The 22,293-nt window shown below is 55.4% G+C and overlaps 2 protein-coding genes across 5 annotated transcripts; one reads left to right on the forward strand and one right to left on the reverse strand.

Annotated features, from left to right (window-relative positions):
- Positions 1-303: 303 nt before the first annotated feature.
- TARBP2 (TARBP2 subunit of RISC loading complex) lies at positions 304-5,673 on the reverse strand. Of its 2 annotated transcripts, none has more exons than XM_065935509.1 (9): positions 5,422-5,673; positions 4,709-4,873; positions 3,806-3,908; positions 3,117-3,212; positions 2,480-2,552; positions 2,133-2,250; positions 1,730-1,857; positions 878-1,079; positions 304-727 (listed from the first exon to the last, which is right to left on the reverse strand). In XM_065935509.1, exons 2-9 carry the CDS (start codon positions 4,866-4,868, stop codon positions 570-572), a joined length of 1,038 nt encoding a protein of 345 aa, XP_065791581.1. In that variant the 5' UTR covers positions 4,869-4,873; positions 5,422-5,673; the 3' UTR covers positions 304-569. The 2 variants fall into 2 exon arrangements, with proteins under 2 accessions (XP_065791581.1, XP_065791580.1); XM_065935508.1 differs by having other exon boundaries at positions 4,709-4,878; positions 5,422-5,669.
- Positions 5,674-7,304: 1,631 nt separating this feature from the next.
- On the forward strand, positions 7,305-22,212 carry MAP3K12 (mitogen-activated protein kinase kinase kinase 12). Of its 3 annotated transcripts, XM_065934287.1 has the most exons (16): positions 7,305-7,481; positions 7,935-7,996; positions 15,544-15,717; positions 15,817-16,025; positions 16,371-16,554; positions 16,730-16,921; positions 17,195-17,353; positions 17,508-17,666; positions 18,364-18,472; positions 18,739-18,848; positions 18,976-19,092; positions 19,212-19,349; positions 19,525-20,149; positions 20,308-20,378; positions 20,469-20,742; positions 21,081-22,212. In XM_065934287.1, exons 2-16 carry the CDS (start codon positions 7,989-7,991, stop codon positions 21,177-21,179), a joined length of 2,628 nt encoding a protein of 875 aa, XP_065790359.1. In that variant the 5' UTR covers positions 7,305-7,481; positions 7,935-7,988; the 3' UTR covers positions 21,180-22,212. The 3 variants fall into 3 exon arrangements, with proteins under 3 accessions (XP_065790359.1, XP_065790356.1, XP_065790358.1); XM_065934284.1 differs by having other exon boundaries at positions 15,544-16,025; XM_065934286.1 differs by lacking the exon at positions 7,935-7,996 and having other exon boundaries at positions 15,544-16,025.
- Positions 22,213-22,293: the final 81 nt, after the last annotated feature.

Consider the following 22,293-nt stretch of genomic DNA (forward strand, 5'->3'; position numbering starts at 1 on the left):
AACTGCCATGTGTCCCCCACAAATAAAGCTGTCTGGCTTCTGAATCCGTGCGCACGTGTCTGCATCTGCATGAGACATGGGAGGGAGCCCCAAGACAAGAACCACAGCCTCCCCCACCTCCGCTAAACCCAACTCTCCAGGAACACAGGCGATGGTGTGCCCAGATGTCAGTGCACCCACCAGAAAGGCAAACACGGGGATGTGTGGGGAGGAAAAGGGGGGGGGGGGGCGCACCGGGGACGTGACCTGGCACTAACCCCCCTGAAGCTGACCACTCAGGGAAACAGACCAGGACTGAAGAATCCAAAAAGCAGCACATTTATTTGGGGCTCTAATAGGAGAGCCCCCGATTTCATTCCCCTTGGTCATCACCAGTTACATGATGGCAAAACCGGGGCCGGCTGAGGCCCTGTGGTCCCTGGCTCCTGGCCCTGTGCCCCCCTCAGCCTGCAGTCTGTGTCAGAGGTAGAGGTGGCACCTCCAGGGGGTACCAGCGCTGGGCGGGCGCACAGGCCGGGGGCAGGAAGAGCAGGGAGCGGAGGCTGTAGTTCATGAGTCCCGCCGGGGCTTCACTTGCTGCCCGCCATGATCTTGAGGTACTGCAGGGCGCGGCGCGCAGCCTCGCCACGGGCGGCCTCCCTGGTGGCGGCGGAGCCATGGCACACAGTGGCCGGCTGTGTGGACAGCTCCACCAGGCACTGGCGGAGCCCGCTCAGGCTCAACTCCTCTGCAGACCGAGAGAAGAGGGAGGCAGTGTCGGGCAGGAAGGCAGCGCCGGGGCGGCCCATGTCCTTTTCATGCCCTCCCGAGCCCTCACTCCCATCCGTACTTGCTCTGATCTAGTCCCCACCATCCCCCAGCCCCCGACTAGCCATACCAATATCCAGGTAGCTGACATGGAAGGCCTGCTCCTCAGAGAGCTCACTGAGGACACCGCAGCAGGCAGGGCCCAGAGCGCCCAAGGAGCCCAGCGAGCAGCTGCGGAGGGACAGGATCTTCTCTCCCACCGAATTCCGCAGAGAATCCCAGGTGCAGCCTGGGCCCCGGTTCCGAAGTCCATCTAGGCGGGAGCCCACACCCTGACAAGACAGGGGCAGGGGGAAGGATGCAGCCAGGGGCTCTGAAACCAGGCACTGAAGAGGCAGTCTATGCCCAAGGAGAGAAAAACCCGAAGAATGCTTCCTCCTGTTTGAGCCCCACCTGCCAGGCAATCCCTGAATTGTTTGGTTGCTACGTTGTGTCCGACTCTCCCGCAACCCCACAGACTGTAGCCCACCAGGCTCCTCTGTCCATGGAATTTTTCAGGCAAGAATACTGGAGTGGGTTGCCATTTCCTCCTCCAGGGGATCTTCCTGATCCAGGGATCAAACCCGTGTCTCCTGCTTGGCAGGCGGATTCTTTACCACTGAGCCACCCAGGAAGCCCAACTCCTGTGTGGCCCCCTCTAACAACTAGACTGTGGACCAGATGGTCAGGCAGTCTTCCTTATTCCAATAAGAGAAGCCTACAGGTCCCTTGCCCTGGGCCAGCTCCCTCTCCCAAAGCACTCACCACGAAGCCCTACAGCTGAGGCTGAAAGGGGGCTCAAGGATCCCTGGGTCCAGAAGGAAAATGGGCAGAAGTAGGCCTGGGGCCTAGGAGGCTCACTTCCAAGTCACAGACCTGAGTCCTCAGTGCCCTGCCCTGGCATGGAGGATGGAGCATGGGGCATGGCCCACAAGCCACTCACAATGGAAAAGTGATCGTCTTCGGGCTCCGCCTCGTTCCCGTCCCGGGCATCCAGAGGCACTGTATGCACTCGAAGCAGCATTTTGGCCGCTGCGTTCCGCTTTGCCAGCTTTTTGGAAGTGCCACTGCCTGCACAGGGGAGAGGGCTGCTGAATTACGGTTCCCAATAGACCCATTGCTTCCACCCAGCTTAAACTTGGGCTGAGGGTCCCCTCAGTGGCTCAGGACCTGCCAGGCACCCGAGAACCTGGCCGGCCAGAAAAGGAGGGCAAGAACGGGTGCAAGGAAGCAGCAGGCAAGCCAGGGTCTCAGCCAGGAGTGTAGAGAGAAGCTGGGAGCTGCCCGTGGCCACGGCTGGAGTGCTTCGGGGTAGTCACTACAAGCACCCCCCTCCGCCCAGTTACCAATCTCAATGAAACGCTCCACTCGGCAGGTCATAGTAAACTCTTTGCGGTGGGCTGGCCCAGACTCCTGGGTCACCGTGTACTCAGGCAACCGCCAGCCTTTCTGCACCACCAGCTCCTTGGAAGGGAGAAACAAGGGTGTGCAAGAGCGTGAGAGAGGCGTCCTCACATCCTCTCCCCCTCCCATCCTGGTTCTCAGGTTCCAGGTTAGAGGAGGAATAAAGGGAGGTGGGTGGGAAAGCCCTCAGAACAGGGTAGCCACCCCCGTCAGCTTCCCCCACAGCCCCGGGTACAAGAGAAGGCAGGCAGGCAGGCAGGCAGGCATGGGAAATGAGGGTGTGGCACACCTGCAAAGCACCGACCGGGTTGCACTCAGACTGCTGAGGAGAGGCTGGGGGCTGCACCTCCATGGGGGAGCTCCTGAAGGACAAAGGGCCCAGGGCCAAAGCTGAGGGGGCTGGCTCCTTCTGCAGCTGCCCAGGAGTCCTCCGCCCTGCTCCTGTTTTCCCCACTGCCATCCCCCTGCTCCCCACCAGGCAGGCAGCTGTCTCTCCAAACATCAAGCCCGCCCCTCTCCCCCTCCCCCAGCGAGGTCTCCTCAGGTCCCAGGCTCATTTTGATTTTCTGGAGCACTTGATCATCACCTAGACAGGACACTGGAGAGGAGGGTATATCCAGTCCCCAGAAACACCTGATGGGACTCAAACACAGAACCATCACGTGGCCAATTCAGAAGAAGATGGGACCAGCAAGACCTTTAACGTGGTCAAATACCATCTACATGGTACTGCCAGATTATAAATTACCTCCTGTCTCAAGAGCTTACCAGCTGGTGCCAATTCTTCAAACTCTGGTCCCCAACTATTCCATCCTCTGTTCACTCTCAGACTTCCTCATGCCTGACCAGCCTGGGTCTAAGGGCTGGGAGGCCGGGAGCCAGGACCCCTTTCCACCCTCCTCAGGCAGTCAGGGGAGACAAGATACCTGGTTGGGACAGCAGATGGAACGGGAGTAGCAGCCGCTGAAGCTGTAAAAACCGGCACGTCCTCAGGCAGTGAAGAGTCTAGGGGAGAAAAAGAACTTCCCGAGGGGAAGGGGGCCTTTGATTCACACCCACATGGGGTGGTGGTGGGGAATAAAAGGTGGGGGACCCAGGTCCTCCTGACCTGCCCTCCCCTAAGAAAATCTCTTCCTACTGAAGCCAAAAATTCAGGGAAGTTCAACCACCAGTTCCACCTGAGATCTTTTGGTGTCAAACACTTGACGAAAAATACTAAAAAAAAAAGTGGGAAGGGTGTTTCTTCCTACCCAAGAACTGTGAGAGCAAACAACGCCAACCTGAGTGCGGAAGAGGGAACAACATCTTGATGGAGAGAAGTATGTTGGGGAGCAACCCCCTCCAGCCTCAGCCTCCACCCCTCTCCCTCCCCAGGCCCAACCTGGGACCCAAACCACAGCCACAACCCCACTGCGGCTGGCCACTGCCTCCCAGAATCCCTCACAGCAGCAGGAGCCCTGGAAGCATCCTGCTCGGGTTTCAGAGGAAGCTCTCAGGAAGCAGCCACGTCAAGGCAGTTCAGAGTCACCAAGCAAAGTCTATGGGGCAGAGGGGCTGACGCAGGGGCCTGGGTTCCTGACAGAGCCTCTAGGATGCTCGGCCGTTCCTCCCTCACCTGCTGTCCTCCAGGGCTGGCTCCAGCATGCTCCCCCCTTTGAGGTGTTTGAGGGCCACCTCAGCTGCCTTGTGCTTGGCTGCTTTCTTGCTGGGGCCCTGACCTGAGAGAGGGGGTGTGGGCAATACTGGAGGTCACTAGAAGGATGGAAGAGAAACCGGCATCCCACAGCCTCTCTCCTCGCAGCCAGAGGGAGTCAACCAAGCCCCATCTCACCAACCTCCCCTTGCCCAAGGCTGGAAGTGTTACTCTAACTGCTGGAAGGAAGGGCCCTTATCTTTCCACAAGTTCCCCAAATCAAATCATGCCAGGTAGAACTGACTGTCCTTGAGGTTAGTCACCTGGAAGTTTTTTCTCTGCCCTACTTTCCTCTGGGGAGCACTTTCTTTCAATAGAGATTGCTGGGAACATAAAAAAAACGTAGGCTCCAGAGTCAAAGCCTGGTTCTGCCATCTACTAGGCTTGTGACCTTGCCCCAGCCCTTGAATCTCTCTCTCTTGGTTTCCTCACATTCAACATGAAAATACTACCACCTACATCACTGGATTCGACCAAGGTTTAAGATTAAGTGGGAACTTGATTAAGCACCTAGAACCGAGTCCAGCACAGCACGCACTCACTTCCCCAAATGCTGCACTGAGATTTCGATTTACCTCCTTTTTCCTCTACGATGACAATGATCTGCCCGATCACTGTGGCAGTCCTGCTTGCTCCTCTAACTCTCCTAAGTCCTAGGTACCTCCTCACAGACCTGTTCTCCCAATCCAGTCAGTGATTTTTCCCCTAAAATCTCTCCTTCCCTCACTGGTCTTGGAGAAGAGGACCATGAAGAGACTCCAAGCAATAAAGCCAATGGGGCCCTGTGAATGCACACCCCAGCCAGGCTGCCCAAGCCTTCCTCACCAGTGCAGCTGGTGTCGCCAACGGTGACCCGAAAGGTGAAATTAGGCTGGTGGGCTTGGCCCTCGGCTTTGAGAAGGTCGTACACGGGCGTCTTCCCTATTCTGGTCCCATACTCCTGCAGAAGGCTGATCGGGGTCTTGCCCGGGTTGGCTGCCAGCATTTGCTCTATACTGAGGGAGGGGCACAGACCCTTCATCACACCTCCCCTCTGCACCCACCTGGCCAAGCACTGCCATTATCAGACCCATGCACACTATGGGGGACATAGGGTCCAGGAAGCCTCAGGCAGCCACTGGCTGGGTTCAAGTGGAGTAGAGGTGCAGGCTGGGAAAGCAGGGTCCACTGCCCCAGGGCAAGCGGGGAAAGCACTGTTCCTGTCTCACTTAGGGCGGGGGATCCTGTACCCCAGTGCGGGTTGGAAGTGCATGTCCCCTGACACAGTGCAGGCCAGGAACCCAGTACCCACCAAATGCACTGAATGTCGGGGGCATAAAGCCCAGTGCCCCAGTGCAGTCTGGGAACCGGGCCAACCCCAACTAGCTAAAGCTGGAGGCAGTGGCCACTGCCGGGGTGCATGCCGGGAACCACGGCCCACTACCCCAGTGCTTGCTGGGAACAACCCTCAGGCCAGGTGCATGCTGGGGCCGCGCCGCTACTCCCTCCGCACGGCGCCAAGCTCTGCGCCCTGCAGGGATCGGTACCAGGCGGCTCACCTGGGCAGCCCGCAGCCCGTGGTAGTGCCGGAGCCCTGCTCCTCTTCACTCATTCCCTCCTCCGTCCCCGCAGGCGCCACCGTGACTGCAGCCTCCACGCGCCCCAATACACCGCCGACGAGCTAGGGCCGGGGCCAAGCCCCAAGTCGCGGCCGGTCGGGCCCGCCGCGGGGCATGCTGGGATATGGAGTCCCCCGCCCACCGGACTCTATGAGTCTCCATCAGGAGGGGAGCTATCCGCCCCACAACCCTCCGCGTGGTTCGTTCAGGCAGGCAGCACCGCCTTCTGGGAGGAGTGGACCCTTCCACTGTCGCTTCCCGAGTTGAGGGTGGTTTTTTTGTTTTTTGTTTTGTTTTTAACAACGTCCCGCCTCCTTCCTTCCGCGTCTCCTCGCCCCAGGGCTCGGGCTCGGGGCATGCGTACGAGTAGAGTGGAAGTGGCTGGGGGCGGGGCAGTAAGGGCGAACCCGAGCCTAGGAAGGTTGGGAGGGAATGCTTCGGGTACCGAGAAAACTACAGAACCCAGGAGCTCGAGCGCCATCTTTGTCGCAGCTGGGAGGCAGCATGCGCGAAAAGTTTCGCGGCATAATTGGCTATTCCCGATTTTGCGTGCTCGCTCCAGGTGGATGGCGATTGGTTACCTCATCTAAAGGGGCGGGGACAAGGGAAGAGTCAACCCTCTTGACTCCGCCTCTTTCTTGAGAAAAGGTTGTGATTGGCCCAGGTGAGAGGCCGCTGTCGGTTGCTGACTCTTTGCAGTCTGGGAGGGTGGGCCCTGCCTGGACGCGGGAGGCGACTATTTTCTGCCCCTCTGAGCTGGGGCAGTTGTAAATCCTAGTGCACCTCAGTCTCAGTTAGCCCTCAGCCTTTGGCCTAATCGTCTGGCTCTCGGGCCTTCGTCTTACAGAACCTGCTTCTTTTTCCTGTGTTGCCCTTCACCACCCTTCTCATTAATTCTGCAGCCTGTCGATTTCCGCTTATCTTCTAAAGCCTTTTTAGAATGGACCTACACCTTTTCCCCTTACGCTAGGAGATACCCTCCGGGGCCTGAGAATCAAGCTATAAGAGACAAGATTAGAAGGACTAAGGCAAATAGTGGTCTCATTCCCTCTGCCTGTGGCCCGGGTCTCAGCTAAAGAGAGGGCAAGAGAGAATTCTGGCCTCTTAAGATTAATCGACTAATCTGTGAGGAACAGAACCCGTATTTTTGGGTCCCAGAGTTCCATTTCCTCCTCGCCAAAGTCTCACAGCCACTGACGTGAAAGATGTAGGGAAATTTTTGTGACCTTGGAGAGAAAGAAATCACGAAAAATGTCTGTCTGACTCTAATGAGGGTTCTGGGAATGGGTCAGAGACGAGATGGGCTTGCTCCGTGCGGGGCTAGAGGTCCGATGGAATCTTGGAATAAAAACGAGGGGTCATCCAGGAACACTGGAAAGGGACGGGGCGTCGAGCTGACTGGATTCCAATTGGTGGACCCGGAGTGGTGGCAATTAGGGAAAAGAAGACAGGCAAGATCGTTTGACAGGGGGAGCGATGCAAGAGCGCTGAGCGGAGGAGGGGGTTCCCATCTGAGGGGTTGCTGTCTCAGGGTATAGGAAGGAGCCTATAAGACCGGTCATAGGGCTTAAGGTCGGGGGTGGGATCGCTCCAGGTCACCGCCAGCAGGGAGGTGCGAGGACCAGACGGGCCAGGGACTAGCCTGGAGTGTGCCGGATGGCAGCAGCGGGCTCCTTTAAGAGGCCGTGGCTCCAGCGCAGCATCCCCCGCTCAGGGCGTGTCCGTCCCGGGGGGCCTGGGGCGGGGGCCTCGGAAGGAGCGGGAGTTCAAGCCGTGTGAGGACGGGGTTTGGGGTCGGGGGGTGGGGGGAGAAAGCTGGAACTGACACACCCGTGCACCCGGACACCTCACGAGCATCGCCTGTGACGGCGCCCCTGGTCCGGTCGAGGGCAGCGGGGGGAGGCGGGAAGGAGGAGGAGAAGGAGGAGGAGGCGGGAGCAGCATCCGGAGCCGAGCTGCAGCAGCGCCGCCTTTTGTGCTGCGGCCGCGGAGCCCCCGAGGTGAGAGCCGGGCCGAGTTGTGGAGGGTGGGGGGCAGGGATGGGTCTGGGTCCTGGGATCCAGGTACCAGGGAGGGTCGGGACGCAAGATGGGGCGGGGTGTGGGGAGGGTGGCACGGGGATGCTGAGACGGGATGGAGGAACTGGGGACCTGGACCCGCCGCTTGTGGGGATGGGAAGGAGGGGAACCGAGCCGAGGGACGCCGCGGCCCAGCTTGGAGGCAAGGGCCTCCAAAGCTGGAAAGGAGTGTATGGGGTGGGGGTGGGGGGGATGATTGGGGGACAGACGTAAAGGACAGCGGGCAAGAGAACATCTTCCTCTCCTCCCACTCACCCTCAGGAAGGGGGAGAGGAAAGGAGGAGGAGGAAGAGTTTCAGCCCCACAGGGAAGGAGAGGAAGGACAAGGCCTCATGGGTCCCTCACTCGTCCTCCCCACCCCTCGCCCGCGCACAGGCACACTTTGCAGGCTGGACCTGAGGATTATAGGCAGACAGCACCTGTTCCTGGATGCCCAGGTGATGGTCATCTTCCCCTCCCCCATCCTTATATGGCTTTCTCCCTTCTCCATCTCCATCTGCTCTGGCTCCCCTAACCCATTTCCCCAGTCCAGGCCTTTCATGAACCTCTTGCCTTTCCCCTACACACTCCTTAAACTCCTTGGCCTAAAAATAAGCAAGAATCCTTTCCACAGAGTTAAAACTCCTCTAACCATGGCCTCGGCTAAGGGGTCAGAGTGTGCATGGACAGTGGAAGGAAATAGTGGGGTGTCCCTTAGAACTGAAGGAAAAGTCCCACCATTTAGCTCCCTCACCTGCTCCCTCTTGGGAGGAGAGCAGGTCAGGGCCTTAGGAAGGGGTGCACACGAGGTCCCTCCCACACTCAGGGTCCTCTCAAGCCACAGTCAGTTCCTCCCTCTAAACACCATTTCCCCTCCAGCTCACAGAATGGACTCCATGGCTTTGAGAGCTCTGATTTTTCAGCCAGAGGGTCATACCCAGGGAAGGCAAGTAGGAGGGATTCAGGAAGGAAAGGACCTGAGTAAAAGCCCTGGGTCTTCCTGATCAGACACTGAAGTGTCTCTGAAGCTTTAGGGCCTGCTCGCTCCTATCTCACACTTAAGGGTGGAAAAAAATTCTGCCCTCTCCAGCCGGCCACCCATCCACTCACTCACTGTGGGGACCAGGGGATGCTGGGAAGACCAGCGGTGTGAGACACTAATGCCAGCACTTGTGAAAACAAGCAACTAAGTATCCATCCTGTAATTCAACCCAGTTAAGGGCAGGAGTCAAGAAGTTTACATAAAGTGGCTCAGGACTTCCTGGGTGTCTTTCCAGCTAAGGAAGGCAGGACCCATCTGAAGTCTGACTGCTGTTTGTAGGTTCCTCCCTGAGAGGTGATGACGTGCTCCTCTTGCTTTGCCAGAAAGAGGACCCTAAATTCTAGTACCCGCTACCCTGGACTCGCCCTGTGACTTAGCACAGGCAGTTCCACCTTGCCCTGCTGGGCTGGGAGAAAGAAAGGATTAGGGAATCAACCCTTTCAGGAGTCCCCGTTGGGGCAGAACAGAGGATAGTGTGGAAATGACGCCAGCAGGGGACCCGGGAGCTTCACAATGGCTGACCACAGACACTGGTCTGTCTGCTTCATTTGCTCCCTGAAGAACTAGGGGCAGCTGTGTGTTGGAGAAAGGTGATGAGGAGGCAGGGGTGCTTACTCCAGAGTAGACTAAGGATCTTCCTCTGGTTCCTTCTTTCTTTCTTCCCTTTTCTATCCCCTATGTTTACCCAACTCCCTCTCCATCTGTACCATCCCCTCTGCCTCTTGCTTTGAGGAGGCAGACAGGGCAAAGAAGGGAAGGGACACCCTTTATAAAAAACCTACTGCTGCTTGTTAGGTGCTTTCCATATGCTAATATTTATAGGGAGCTTCCTGTATGCCAGGTAACAGGCCCACGAACTTTATTTGGATTATCTCAATACCGCTCATAACAATACTGAGAGGTAGTGTAATAATAATCTCTATTTTAGGGATGAGGAAACTGAAACTTTAAGAAGTAACTTGTTCAAAATAAAATAATCAGTGGCCAAAGAGTTTAGGATTTGAATCCAGGTCTGTCTGACCTAGAGCCTGTGTTCTTACCCACGTGATAGCTTGCATTGCCACCGTGTGAATTAGTGAGCACTGTTCCCCTTTAGAGATGAAGAAACTGAGGTTTGTTAAGTCTCAGGCAGGGAGTTTGCAGGCGGTCCAGTGGTTAAGACTCCACGCTCCCAATACAGGAGGCACAAGTTCAATCCCTGGTCAGGGAACTAAGATCCCACATGCCTCATGCCACGCGGCCAAAAAAAAAAAAGTCTCGTACTCCAGGTCACCCAGCTGGAGACTGCGGTCAAGAGCAGAGACAGGACCTCAACCAAGCCACTCTGCTTCTCCGGTCATCCATCCTCCCTTCCTATCTTACTGTCCAAGGCTGAGTGACAGAAATCGATAATAGACATTCTGTAATTTTTGTTTCTTCTTTTTCAACTTAAAATAGGTTTTTAAATTTCTTAATAAAATACCCACAATTCCATCTACTTAGAAATGGTTATACATTGGTATCTGTCCTTCCAGATCTTTTTTAATAGCACCTGGTTCAGAAACAATTTGTTAAAAATACGGAGAACTTCTTCCAGGCCCACCTGAAGTCCTGAGTAGCAGGGACCCCTGTGACCCACCATACCTTGCTCCTTGCCTCCCCTTCCCCTTACACCTTAACGGTAGGGCTGAGGGGTGATCCTGGGCCATGAGAGCCATGGCGTGAGGACAGGGTGCAGAGAAGGAGGCCTTCCTCCTCAGTTCAGAGGAGGTGGGATATAAGGATTTGCAGAGGAAGGACGGGGGGCTCTAGCACACCACTGCCATTGGGACCTGGTTCCCCAGGGACCTGAAAACAAGTTACGTCCTGGGGAAATAGAAGGTTGGAGACCCAAGTCTCCCTTCTGACCAGAGAGAAGAGATGGCCTCTCCAGGCTCCAGAGTCTACAGAGAAAGACGTGGTGTCCAGCCAACCAGAAAGACAAAGCCAGGAGCCTGGCACTGTGCTCATGGCATTCCCTACATCATCTTACTTAACCCTCCCTTACCCCATAAGGTAGGGTTGGGAGTCTCAGAGGGATTATGTTCCTTAAACTAATTTGTGACAAAACCAAGGTTCTAGTTCTGATCTCTCCAAATCCAAAGCTGGTTCCTTTTTTCCTAAGCAGTACTGCCCCCTCCCAGCCCTTTCGGTACCTACTCTACCGGAAGAAGAGGTGGTGCTGGCTAGAGGTTTAGGGGCTGGACCTGTGTGAGGCTGGGGGCCTGGAGTTAGGGGTGATCTCCAGTTTTACCCTGGCTCTCAGGGGAAGGCATTCCCCCCCTCAGGAGGACACAACAGAAAAGCTGTACTTCTTTCCAGCTGAAAATAATCCTGGGGCCAGGACCATGGATTCTGTAAGAAGCAAAACAAAAGCTGCAGCCAAGTGGCCAGGAGCCTTGGTCAGGAGGGGTTAGAGTCCTTTATTCTCTCAGGATCTCAAAGCCTCCACGGAGATAATTCCCCGTCCCAAGTCTTGGGTCTCCTTTCCCTGGGAAGACATTCCTTACACCCCCACTCAAGAGAGAGAGGGAATCTTCCTCCCTTTCCTGAGTGCAAAACAAGAGTCCAAGACAGTGGCGAGGGCTCATTATGGGAGCCCAAGACTTAGACAGATGGCCTGGCCTCTCAACTGAACCCCCAAGACAGCCAGACAAGCAGCCTGGCGTTGACACTCTGCTATTAAACAGGAGGGAGAGAGAAAGGACTTAAAGGGTTGCCTTGCCACAGGCCTCCAGCCTCTCGGGCAGGAGAACCAAGGTTGGCAGGGTGAGGTACTCCCTGCCCCCACAGTACCACCAGCAAACAGAGAATCTGGTACCTGAAACTGATTTGGGGCCTCCCAGGGTGTCCAAAGAGCCTCTTTTGCATAATTTACAGACCACTCTGACCATACCCAATCTGAAGCAGAGTTCTGCACAGTGAGCATTTGATAAATATGGTTGACAGAATGACTGACAGATCCACCCGCTCCTGTCACATCCCAGCCCTTCCCCCATGCTCTGCATAATTGATGGCCAGGGAGACAGTTCCCCTCCCCCAGGGTGACCGAGTGTCTGGGCCAGGGGCTCCTAGCCATGATATCCCCCTCCAAACCCTCGGCGCCAAGGCCCAGCTGGGGGGCAGTGGGACACAGCTGGCAGGTCAGAGATAAAGGACACAGAGAGAGGGTGTGTGCTGGGAGACAGGAATCTCTCCTTTACTAGAATTCCCTGGGGCCCCAGCTCCGCCACCTCCACTCCCCTCACCACACACACGCACATGCACTCACTCCTTCAGGTCAATCTGCAAGAGCTGTCATTAGCCTGAGAACGGGGAAAGGGTGGGTTGAGCCTGGCTGGGTTCTCTCCCTTTTCTTTGGTCCCATCCACTATTTCTTCAGCTTCTTCCACTGCCCGAAAAGACAAACAGGTGAAATGGCTTCTCTCTCTCCCCAGCTGCCGGCCCTGGATACAGGAGGGCCCCCTGGGGAGGCCTGGGCACCTGGAGGAAAGATCAGTTTCAAGTGTCGTAGAGCGTGTCACCCTCTCTATGCCTAATCCTCCTGGTTGCCAAACACCAGATGAAGGCTGAAAAATTCCTTTAAAAAGCCAGGTGTTGTACCTACTTAGAACTCAGCTTCTAAATAGGAAAGGAATCGGGGAGGGCACAGATCTGTTTTTGAAACCCCTTTCATTCAGCTCCTTTTTCCGTGTCCTTTGCTTCCCAAATCAGTTTTTCAGCCCATCCTTCTTAGGACTGCCTCTCCCTGCGTTTCACGCTCTTCTGTTTCTCAGCTAGCCAGGTCCTCCTTTTCTGGTCTGCCTTTCGCCCTTTCTCCTGCCCAGTCTCCCCGTTTTCCCATTTCCTGCTTTCTCTACGGCACCGCACCCTCAATGCCGACCCAAGTCCCCTCTCTTCACCACCACAGCTCTCCCTCCGCTGCACTCGGGGACGGGGGTGGACAAGGGGAAGACGGGACGCAGAGGTGGTGGGTAGCTGGGGTCGGTGGTCCCTGCCTCCGAGCCCGCAACCAGCACGTGGGCCAGCCCAGGTCAGGGGCGGGGCCCTGGCGCGGCCCCACCCCCGCGGTCGCTGCTCACGTGACTCCGGGCTAATCTTGTCCCGGTGACTTCACGCGCCGCCTCGGGTCCAGTCGTCATGGTTACGCCGCAGCGCCCAGCGCTTCCCCCAACCCGCTGCGTCCCTTCCCGGACCCCCTCCTCTCGCGGCCGGGCCCCCGCCCCGCCCCCAGCCCCGCTCCACGTGACGGCCAGGAAGGAGGTCGGGAAGGGGGAGGGGGCGCTGGGGCCGTAACCCCTTCCTCTCCGCTGCGAACCGCCCTCACTCTGGCTGCTAGCTGTCTGAGCGTCCCAGTCCCGCCAGCCCTCCCTGCAGACCCGCCCGGGCGGAGCGCCGGGAGCCCCAGCCTTCGTTCTCAGCGGTCCAAAGGGGCGGCCGACTTGAGGGGGCGCAGGCAAAAGCCCTGGGGTTCTCCAGCGAATTGGCACGTTGCTTGGCCTGCCGTTCGTCTTACTATGTGCATCTCACTTCTTGAAGCCGCCGTTATCTCGCAGGATATGTTGGGGGTCCGGAGGCTGGAATTTCATCTTTCTGAGCCTCGGTTTTCTCAAGAATGTAAAGAGACCTATAATAATACCTCCTTCCCTGGGAGCTAATGCTTGCGTAGTGTACATGTGGTCCCTAGGACGATCCTCGGATGCATAGAGCAGTGGTTGCACCTAACTGGGCACCTTCATGCGCTCTGGATGCTGTTGGAAGCCCTGGGATCCCATGTTGCGTCGTAACTCTCAGGAGTACAGGCTCTCAAAGGAACCAGACGCCCGACCGCACTGTGCCTCCAGGATCATGGGAGCCATGATGGAGGAAGCACAGCTAAGAAGGGACATTAACTCAGAGCATGGGGAGGGGGCCCACTTCCAGGATGAAGTGAGACTTGGAGGACAACAGATGGTGTGTGAGAAGCACCTTCCAGACTGAGAACGACTGGGCACTGAGCTGGAGCCTCATCCTAGCTGAAGTACTTTGGGCAGGTTATTCAAGACCTCTAATACCTCTCTCTGTCAAATGCCAGTAACTTACACGCCTAAGTGAAGAGATTTTAGGATTAAATAAGCTAATGAACCTACAACAGAGGCTAATGTGGGTGGTAGCTTTCCATAAGTGTGAGCCATTCTCATTAGGTGTCCTGACCCAAACACCTGATGAAGCTGGGGAACAGTCTCAGTTCAGTATGGCCTGGGTATGAACAGCAGTGGATAGTGAGGCTGGGGAGGGACCAAGAGCATGGAGGCGAGGCTACAGGACCAAGGAGGGGCTACTAGAGGGTTTGAAGAAAAGGGGAGCTCCAAAAGGCCAGTTTGTGCTTTAGAAAGATCCTTCTAAAGGTGGTGGAGAATGGGGTGGAGGAGGGTCTTGGAAGAACTTGGAGACCATTCAAGGGGCAGTTGTCCTAGGTCAGGTGACAGCTAATGAGGCCTGAATTAAGGCAGTAATGTGGAATAGAGAAGAGAAACTAGTAAGGCATTGGTTCTGGTCTTTCCCGATGTGCCAGGCATAAGAATCACCTCAGGTGCTTGTTAAACACTTAGGTATTTGAGAGGCCTGGGAATGGTTACAAGAGCTGAGCCCATCAGAGGTGCCAAGCCTCTCTGTGCATACATCCCCACCCAGAGAGTCCTTTTTATTGTAGATTCCTGCCACCCCTCTTCAGTAGTGACTCAGAAGCTCCAGTGCAGGGGGTCAAAGAGGGACCCCACTATACTGAGTAGTTGTTAGGAATTTTGGCCTCCGAAATCCTTACCTCTCAGAATCTGGTAACTGGCAAGATGTGGTGGGAGATGGAAGATGAGATGACTTCTGGTGTCAGGCTGAAACATCTGCTGTACCTGAACGATAGCTAGTCTACCCCTTTGTGCAGTTGGAGAAATCAAGGCTCAGAGACAACTTGGCTGAGGTCAGCTATCAATTGGGACAAATCTCCATTGATTGGAAAGCTAGGAAGTAGGGGATAGAGTAATGAAGAGGAAAGGAGATAGGCCCTTCTCTAACTGACCCCTGAGGGAGCAGCTCGACTAATAGGAGGGATAAGATGGGGTGGGGGGTGGAGAGGGGGAGATGCAGTGAGTAGGCTGCACAGCCTGTCCTGACAGTTTCTGCATCATCCATGGACACTTCTACCTTTTTCCCTCTGTGTCTGTGCTGGGCACAGAACTGATCAGCTGTTACTTGGATCAGCCCAGGTGTGTAGCTGCGAGCACCTGAGAGAGAGACTCAGATGTGAGCCTTGAGTGTGCCTCAGGATAAGACTCTCAGCAGGATCATGTATCAAGTGCATGAGTGTGAGGCCCAGGTGTATCACCGTACACAGGAGGGGTGGAAATGTCATCTGAGAGTGCCTCAGCGGCACAGTCTGAGCAGTGTCATCTGCGTTTGCTTCAGTGTGAGGGAAGCCTACATGTTACTGTTAATGTGTGTAAGATTGAGACTCAAAGTAAAAGTTGTGTATCTGAAAGACCCTCATACAACACATGTGTGCACCTGAGCCTCAAGTGAAAGAAACATGTTTTCCAGAGGTGATTACAGTAATCTTACAGGGAGAAGGGAACTAGTCTGTTAACCATACTTGAGATTGGGACATACTTTCCCAGTATCTACCTGAGCAGGGCTGTTAGCTGTGTCTGCCTGAGAGTGATACTTAGGTATGTTGCCTGTATACCTGAGTAAGGAAGACTTAGGTTACTAGTAGATGCTACAGAGGAAGCCTGTGTATCAGGTTTCCCAAGATGGGTCCCAGGTGAAACTTGGAGGTAGATGGGTACCTGAAGCTATGCGTTACTTCAAGAAGTATTCTTGTGTGCCTAGCTCCCCAAGTCATGCCTCTGCCTCTATGTATCTGAGCTGGGCACCTGTGACTTTGACAGCTCCTCCCTCTTTTTCCCACAGGGCCCACCGCTTACCACCACACTGGGGCCCAGAGGCCATGGCCTGCCTCCATGAGACCCGCACACCCTCCCCTTCCTTTGGGGGTTTTGTGTCCACCCTGAGCGAGGCATCAATGCGCAAGCTGGACCCAGACACTTCCGACTGCACCCCCGAGAAGGACCTGACGCCTACCCAGTGTGTACTCCGAGACGTAGTGCCACTCGGGGGGCAGGGCGGGGGCGGGCCCAGCCCCTCCCCAGGTGGAGAGCCGCCCCCTGAGCCTTTTGCCAACAGTGTCCTGCAGCTCCACGAGCAGGATGCAGGGGGCCCAGGGGGAGCCACTGGGTCCCCTGAGAGTCGAGCGTCCAGGGTCCGAGCGGATGAGGTGCGGCTCCAGTGCCAGAGCGGCAGCGGGTTCCTGGAGGGCCTCTTCGGCTGCCTGCGCCCTGTCTGGACCATGATTGGCAAAGCCTACTCCACGGAGCACAAGCAGCAGCAGGAAGGTAGGCTGTGTCCATAAGGGGGCCCTTACCCTGTCTCCCTAAGCCCGAGATCTGTTTGGACAGCCACACCAAAGTCGCCCAATGACCCTTTTCACCGCCCCCCAGAGCCCAGTCCCCGCCCCTTACTTGTCCATCAGCCACTGACTCCCCAGCTTTATTTCAGGCCACCTCTTCATTTCCTCCCCTGTCCCCTCAAATCTAATCTTCTTGGCCCGTTTTAGGTGCTTTTCTACCTCACCCTCCTTGAGTCATTTCAGCCAACCCCAGGCTTTCCCCCGTGCCTGACCACCCCAAGGCCCTGAGTGTGACTCTCTGAGCCTATGGCACTGTACCTCCTGTCCACAGACCTTTGGGAGGTCCCCTTTGAGGAAATCCTGGACCTGCAGTGGGTGGGCTCAGGGGCCCAGGGCGCCGTCTTCCTGGGGCGCTTCCATGGGGAGGAGGTGGCTGTGAAGAAGGTGCGGGACCTGAAGGAAACTGACATCAAGCACCTGCGAAAGCTGAAGCACCCAAACATCATCACCTTCAAGTAAGGTCCAGGGCAGGGGCCGTGGTACTCTGTTGAGGGCAGAGACCTACTTGGGTAGCAAGGGATCTTCCTGCAGTGGGTGCCAAAACGGCACAGTTGGGAAGGGGGTACCAGGTGTGAATCACGGGACTGTTGGGATGGCTGAGGCCTTCATCCCACTGTGTTCGGCCCCCAGGGGTGTGTGCACCCAGGCTCCCTGCTACTGCATCCTTATGGAGTTCTGCGCCCAGGGCCAGCTGTATGAGGTGCTGCGGGCTGGCCGCCCTGTCACACCCTCCTTGCTGGTTGACTGGTCCATGGGCATCGCCGGCGGCATGAACTACCTGCACCTGCACAAGATTATCCATCGAGACCTCAAGTCCCCCAAGTGAGTAAGCGAGCAAGCAGAGAGAAGCATCTGCGGTCTCCATAGGTATCCCCACCCAGGGCAATGTGGCCATCTCCCTGCTTTCAGACCCTGTTCTAAAGTCCACATGGCCATGTCAGAAACCCTCCCCAAGTGACAGCCCTATCTCGAGAGGGCTGTGGTAAGCCCTCCGTTTCTGGGTGTCCCAAATGACTTCAAACAGTAAAAGAGTTGCTGCAGCTAGACGAGGCGCGTGGAGGGGCGCGAACCCCAGCTGACTACACTCTTTACCAGCATGCTAATCACCTACGACGATGTGGTGAAGATCTCCGATTTTGGCACTTCCAAGGAGCTGAGTGACAAGAGCACCAAGATGTCCTTTGCAGGGACAGTAGCCTGGATGGCCCCTGAAGTGATCCGCAATGAACCTGTGTCTGAGAAGGTTGACATCTGGTGAGGGCCAGGTTGAGGACTGAGGGTCGCAGGTGGCCAGCGGGGGCTGGGGAGAGGGTTGTTTCAGGGCCTGAGTGCATGTGAGATTAGCCTGCAGTAACCAGGGCCTCTGGAAGAGGCCCTCCTCCAAAGTGATGTCCCCTCTTATCCCTAGGTCCTTTGGTGTGGTGCTGTGGGAGCTGCTGACTGGTGAGATCCCCTACAAAGATGTAGATTCCTCAGCCATCATCTGGGGTGTGGGAAGCAACAGTCTCCATCTACCTGTGCCCTCCAGCTGCCCAGACGGCTTCAAAATCTTGCTTCGCCAGTGCTGGTAAGGACCACCTGGGAAGCAAGGGAGTATGGATGATGGTTAGCCAGCACCCAGGATCCAGACATCCAGGCCCAGAATCCTCAACAGGGAAAGGGGAACCGTGCTCCCAAATATGGCTCTCCAAGACCCTAGGATTCAGTGTGGATCAGGGGCACTAGGATAAAGAACTGAGAGAAGTTGGAGTGACCAACAGTCTGCAGGGGTGTATGTGACCTATTTCCTTATCTGCAAAGTAGGGACAGCAATGTCTGATATAGAGGATGCTTATGAAGTGCCAGTGAAGGACCAGCACAGCCGCTGAGCGTGGCTGGTTGGACCTCAGGTAGACTGCCTCAGAACACTCCCTGGAAGGCCAGGGCCTCGCATCCTTGTTTGAAACCTAGACCATGGAGGAAGGTGGGAGATTTCTAATCTTTCATTAAGCATTTCCTGAAGTGTTTTTTTAATGGAGGTACTCAAAAAGGTTTGTTTTGGCAGACAAGTTGGAAGACAGAATTAAATAGGTTTCCTTACTGCAGGACTTTGATGTACTACAGATTGTAACATGTCCTGGCTAGTTGACCAGGGAATCCTTTTGTCACAGCAAACATCCTAGGGTTGGATTCTCCAGGACCAGGACACACTTTGGGAAAGGGTGCTCTAATTCCTTCCTGAACCTCCCTGAAATGCCTCTCCCCCCAAACTTCATTCCATCTAGGAACAGCAAACCACGAAACCGCCCATCATTCCGACAGATCCTACTGCATCTGGATATCGCCTCAGCCGACGTACTCTCCACACCCCAGGAGACTTACTTTAAGTCCCAGGTGTGCTGTGGAGAGGAAGATGAATGCCCCAGCTCCCTCTCTTTGCAGAAATAATGATACCCTTTGAGGGGAGGCTGGGAAGAAGGGTGGCTGGGGACGGGCAGATCAGCTCTTGAAGGGCCGGGACCTGTCTTGGTTGATTCTGTGCCCCAATCCTTTGGGCTCCCACACACCAGTTTGCAACAGCACAGGCACCTGCAGAGGCTTTCTACAGGTCTGACAGGTAGAGGGATGTCCCTCACTGCTAAATGTTTCTCCACCCCCAGGCAGAGTGGCGTGAAGAGGTAAAGCTGCATTTTGAAAAAATTAAGTCAGAAGGGACCTGTCTGCACCGCCTAGAAGAGGAGCTGGTGATGCGGAGGAGGGAGGAGCTCAGGTGTGTGCCTGTGTTTGGCAAGGTGACTTCACCAACTGCAGGGCCAGTAGAGCAGTTCCCAGAGACTGGGATCAATGATGGCAGCAGGTGAAGCCAGCTCACCTCTGAACACTTCTACCCATTTCAGACATGCCCTGGACATCAGGGAACACTATGAGCGGAAACTGGAGAGAGCCAACAACCTGTACATGGAACTTAATGCCCTTATGTTGCAACTGGAGCTGAAGGAACGGGAGCTACTCAGGTAACCACACACGCCCTCATGCACCAACTCCCATCTTCCTGAAGCTGTGCCTGACTCCCAGAGTCTACTGAGCCTTGGCCCAGCTTCCTGGTCACATGCCTAAGGTGTTTTGTCTTTAGGAGGGAGCAAGCTTTAGAGCGGCGGTGTCCAGGTCTGCTGAAGTCACACCCTTCCCGGGGCCTGCTGCATGGGAACACAATGGAGAAACTCATCAAGAAGAGGAATGTCCCACAGAAACTGTCACCCCACAGCAAAAGGTAGGACCAACCAGAATTGACAAGTGCCATGATTCCAGAATGGCAAGGGGATGCTGGAGAGACAGGTGTAGGGCTCAAGAATGCCAGGAAGATGATACTTAGGTGGGAGAGAGGTGCCTCTTATTGCCTAAGTAATGTGTTAAATCTCCAACTTGCACTTTCCCTCTCCCACCAGGCCAGATATCCTCAAGACTGAGTCTTTGCTACCCAAACTAGATGCAGCCCTGAGTGGGGTGGGGCTTCCTGGGTGTGCTAAGGGCCCCCCCTCACCAGGACGGAGTCGCCGTGGCAAGACTCGTCACCGCAAGGCCAGCGCCAAGGGCAGCTGTGGGGACCTGCCTGGGCTTCGTGCAGCTGTGCCACCCCATGAACCTGGGGGACCAGGAAGCCCTGTGGGCCTAGGAGGGGGACCCTCAGCCTGGGAAGCCTGCCCTCCAGCCCTCCGGGGGCTCCACCATGATCTCCTGCTCCGAAAGATGTCTTCATCATCGCCAGATCTGCTGTCAGCAGCACTAGGAGCCCGGGGCAGGGGGGCTACAGGGGGAGCTGGGGATCCTGGCTCACCACCTCCAGCGCGGGGAGACACACCCCCAAGCGAGGGCTCAGCACCTGGCTCCACCAGCCCGGATTCACCAGGGGGAGCCAAAGGGGAGCCACCTCCAGCAGTAGGACCTGGTGACGGTGTAGGGCTGCTGGGAACTGGAAGGGAAGGGCCGGCGGGACGGGGAGGAAGCCGGGCTGGGTCCCAGCACTTGACCCCAGCCGCACTGCTGTACAGGGCCGCCGTCACCCGAAGTCAGGTAAAGTATGGGACGCGTCCTGAGCTCTTCCCGTCCCTCCTCCCCATTGTCGCTCCCACCTTAGGTTCCTCATCCTTCCTGACACTTTGTAACCTTGTTTCCCTATCCTGAGTTCCTGGTCTCTTTCCTCCTCTGACCAGTCCGCTTGTCTCTTACAGAAGCGTGGCATCTCGTCGGAGGAAGAGGAAGGAGAGGTTGACAGTGAAGTGGAACTGACCTCAAGCCAGAGGTGAGTGACGGAGTTAGGAGGTAATGCATTCTTCCCTTTCCAAACTGCGAGGTCTAGTCAAGCTCTAACCCTGGTTGTTCCCACAAACAGGTGGCCTCAGGGCCTGAAAATGCGCCAGTCACTCTCTACCTTCAGCTCAGAGAATCCATCAGATGGGGAGGAAGGCACAGCTAGTGAGCCTTCCCCCAGTGGCACACCTGAAGTTGGCAGTACCAACACAGATGAGCGGCCAGATGAGCGGTCTGATGACATGTGCTCGCAGGGCTCAGAAATCCCACTGGACCCACCAGCTTCTGAGGTGGTTACTGGCCCAGAACCCAGCTCCTTGCCCGTCCCACACCACGACCTACTCAGAGGGGAGCAGGTACGTCACACCAACTAGGTACCGACCAGGGAGGAGACACCTGGACCATTTGAGAGCCACTAAGGAGATAATGTTCTCTCCCATACTGAAGACAAAGAGCAAATATTCACCTGGTAGAATCTAGGAGGCTTAGCATACTTACTAAGGTTGCTTGCATGCTAACTATAAATTGCAACCGGGGGAAATCCTTAAAGTCTGGTGCCTTGGAGAATGGCCTGAACAACTGATATTTAGAGACAGTAAAATCACTAACTTGTTACTACAAAGATCTCAGTGACGGATTCTGAAGGAATCTATTTGCCAGGATGCTGAGTCTCACCTCACTGCCTTTTTTACAGGGCCCTCCCAGCTCTGAGGACTCAGACTGTGACAGCACTGAACTGGACAACGCCAACAGTGGTGAAGCCTTGCGGCCCCCAGCCTCCCTCCCTCCCTGAAAGCCACCCTTATCCCTGTACATAGAGAAATATTTATATAAGTAATATATATGCGCCACATAATCAATAAAGACAGGGCTGTCCCAGCCTTAAGTTGGGCTCAAGGGAGACTGACCCCTAACCAAGTCACCTGATAAACTCTAGGGACACTGGCAGCTGTGGCAATGAAGGATAAATACTGCCCTAGAGATGGTTAAGGGCAAACAGGCCCCTTCCTGCTTCACCCCAATGAATTCGGCCAGTGGTGAGGCAACATGAAAGTCCAACTTGTTGCTCTACTTTTTCTGCCCAAACCCTAAGGAGCAGGAAAGGGGGCCATTTAGACTGCACTTTTTTTTGTTTTCTGTTTACTCTGTTTACACATTTTGCACTTGGGAGGAGGGAGGCTAAGGCTGGGTCCTCCCCTCTGAGGTTTCTCAGGTGGCAATGTAATTTCTTTGTCCCTCCATTTCTCTGCCCAAGCCCTGGCTTAGGGCCTAGGGGAGGCCAGGAGATTGTGAAAGCATGTGATGGCTCAGGCTGAAGAATTGGGGTGTGGTTTTAAGTCCCTACTTTTTATCTTGGTGCCTGACTGGGGTGGGGACTGTCATATTGTAACCCCTGTGAAAAATCTTGAAATATAACCACTCCATGCAGGCCCAGCTGTTGAGGGTTTTCTTGGTGAATGAATGGGGTAGCTTGCATGGTTTAAGTAGGAGCCCTGGGCTTTGGAAATTACCTAAAATGTTGAATGACTTGCTCCTTTTATGCTTTAAATGATGCTAACCATTTAAGAGTACCAACCTAAAACCTGCATAAACAGGAGGTCTATCTTTATAAAGGATTGTAGTAGGACAGACCTTAAAAACCATCCATCCTTATTAAACAGGAGAGTGATGTCTGGACAAGGGTGTAGATATATTCCCAGGAAGGTGAATCCCAGTGAGACAAATTCTGCTGCTTCCATGTGTATGGGTATGCACCCTTCCAGTGGGAAGTGCTTGCTTACACTTTGCAGACACGTCTTAAACTGTAATCCCCGTTCTTTTGGACCAAGGGCACAGCCAGCTTGCTATAGCTATTATTAAGATCACTCTGCAATGCAGGCTCAAGGGCTACAGAAAAAGATGGGAGT

Source organism: Muntiacus reevesi, chromosome 4 (genome assembly GCF_963930625.1).
Source record: "Muntiacus reevesi chromosome 4, mMunRee1.1, whole genome shotgun sequence".
NCBI lineage: Eukaryota > Metazoa > Chordata > Mammalia > Artiodactyla > Cervidae > Muntiacus > Muntiacus reevesi.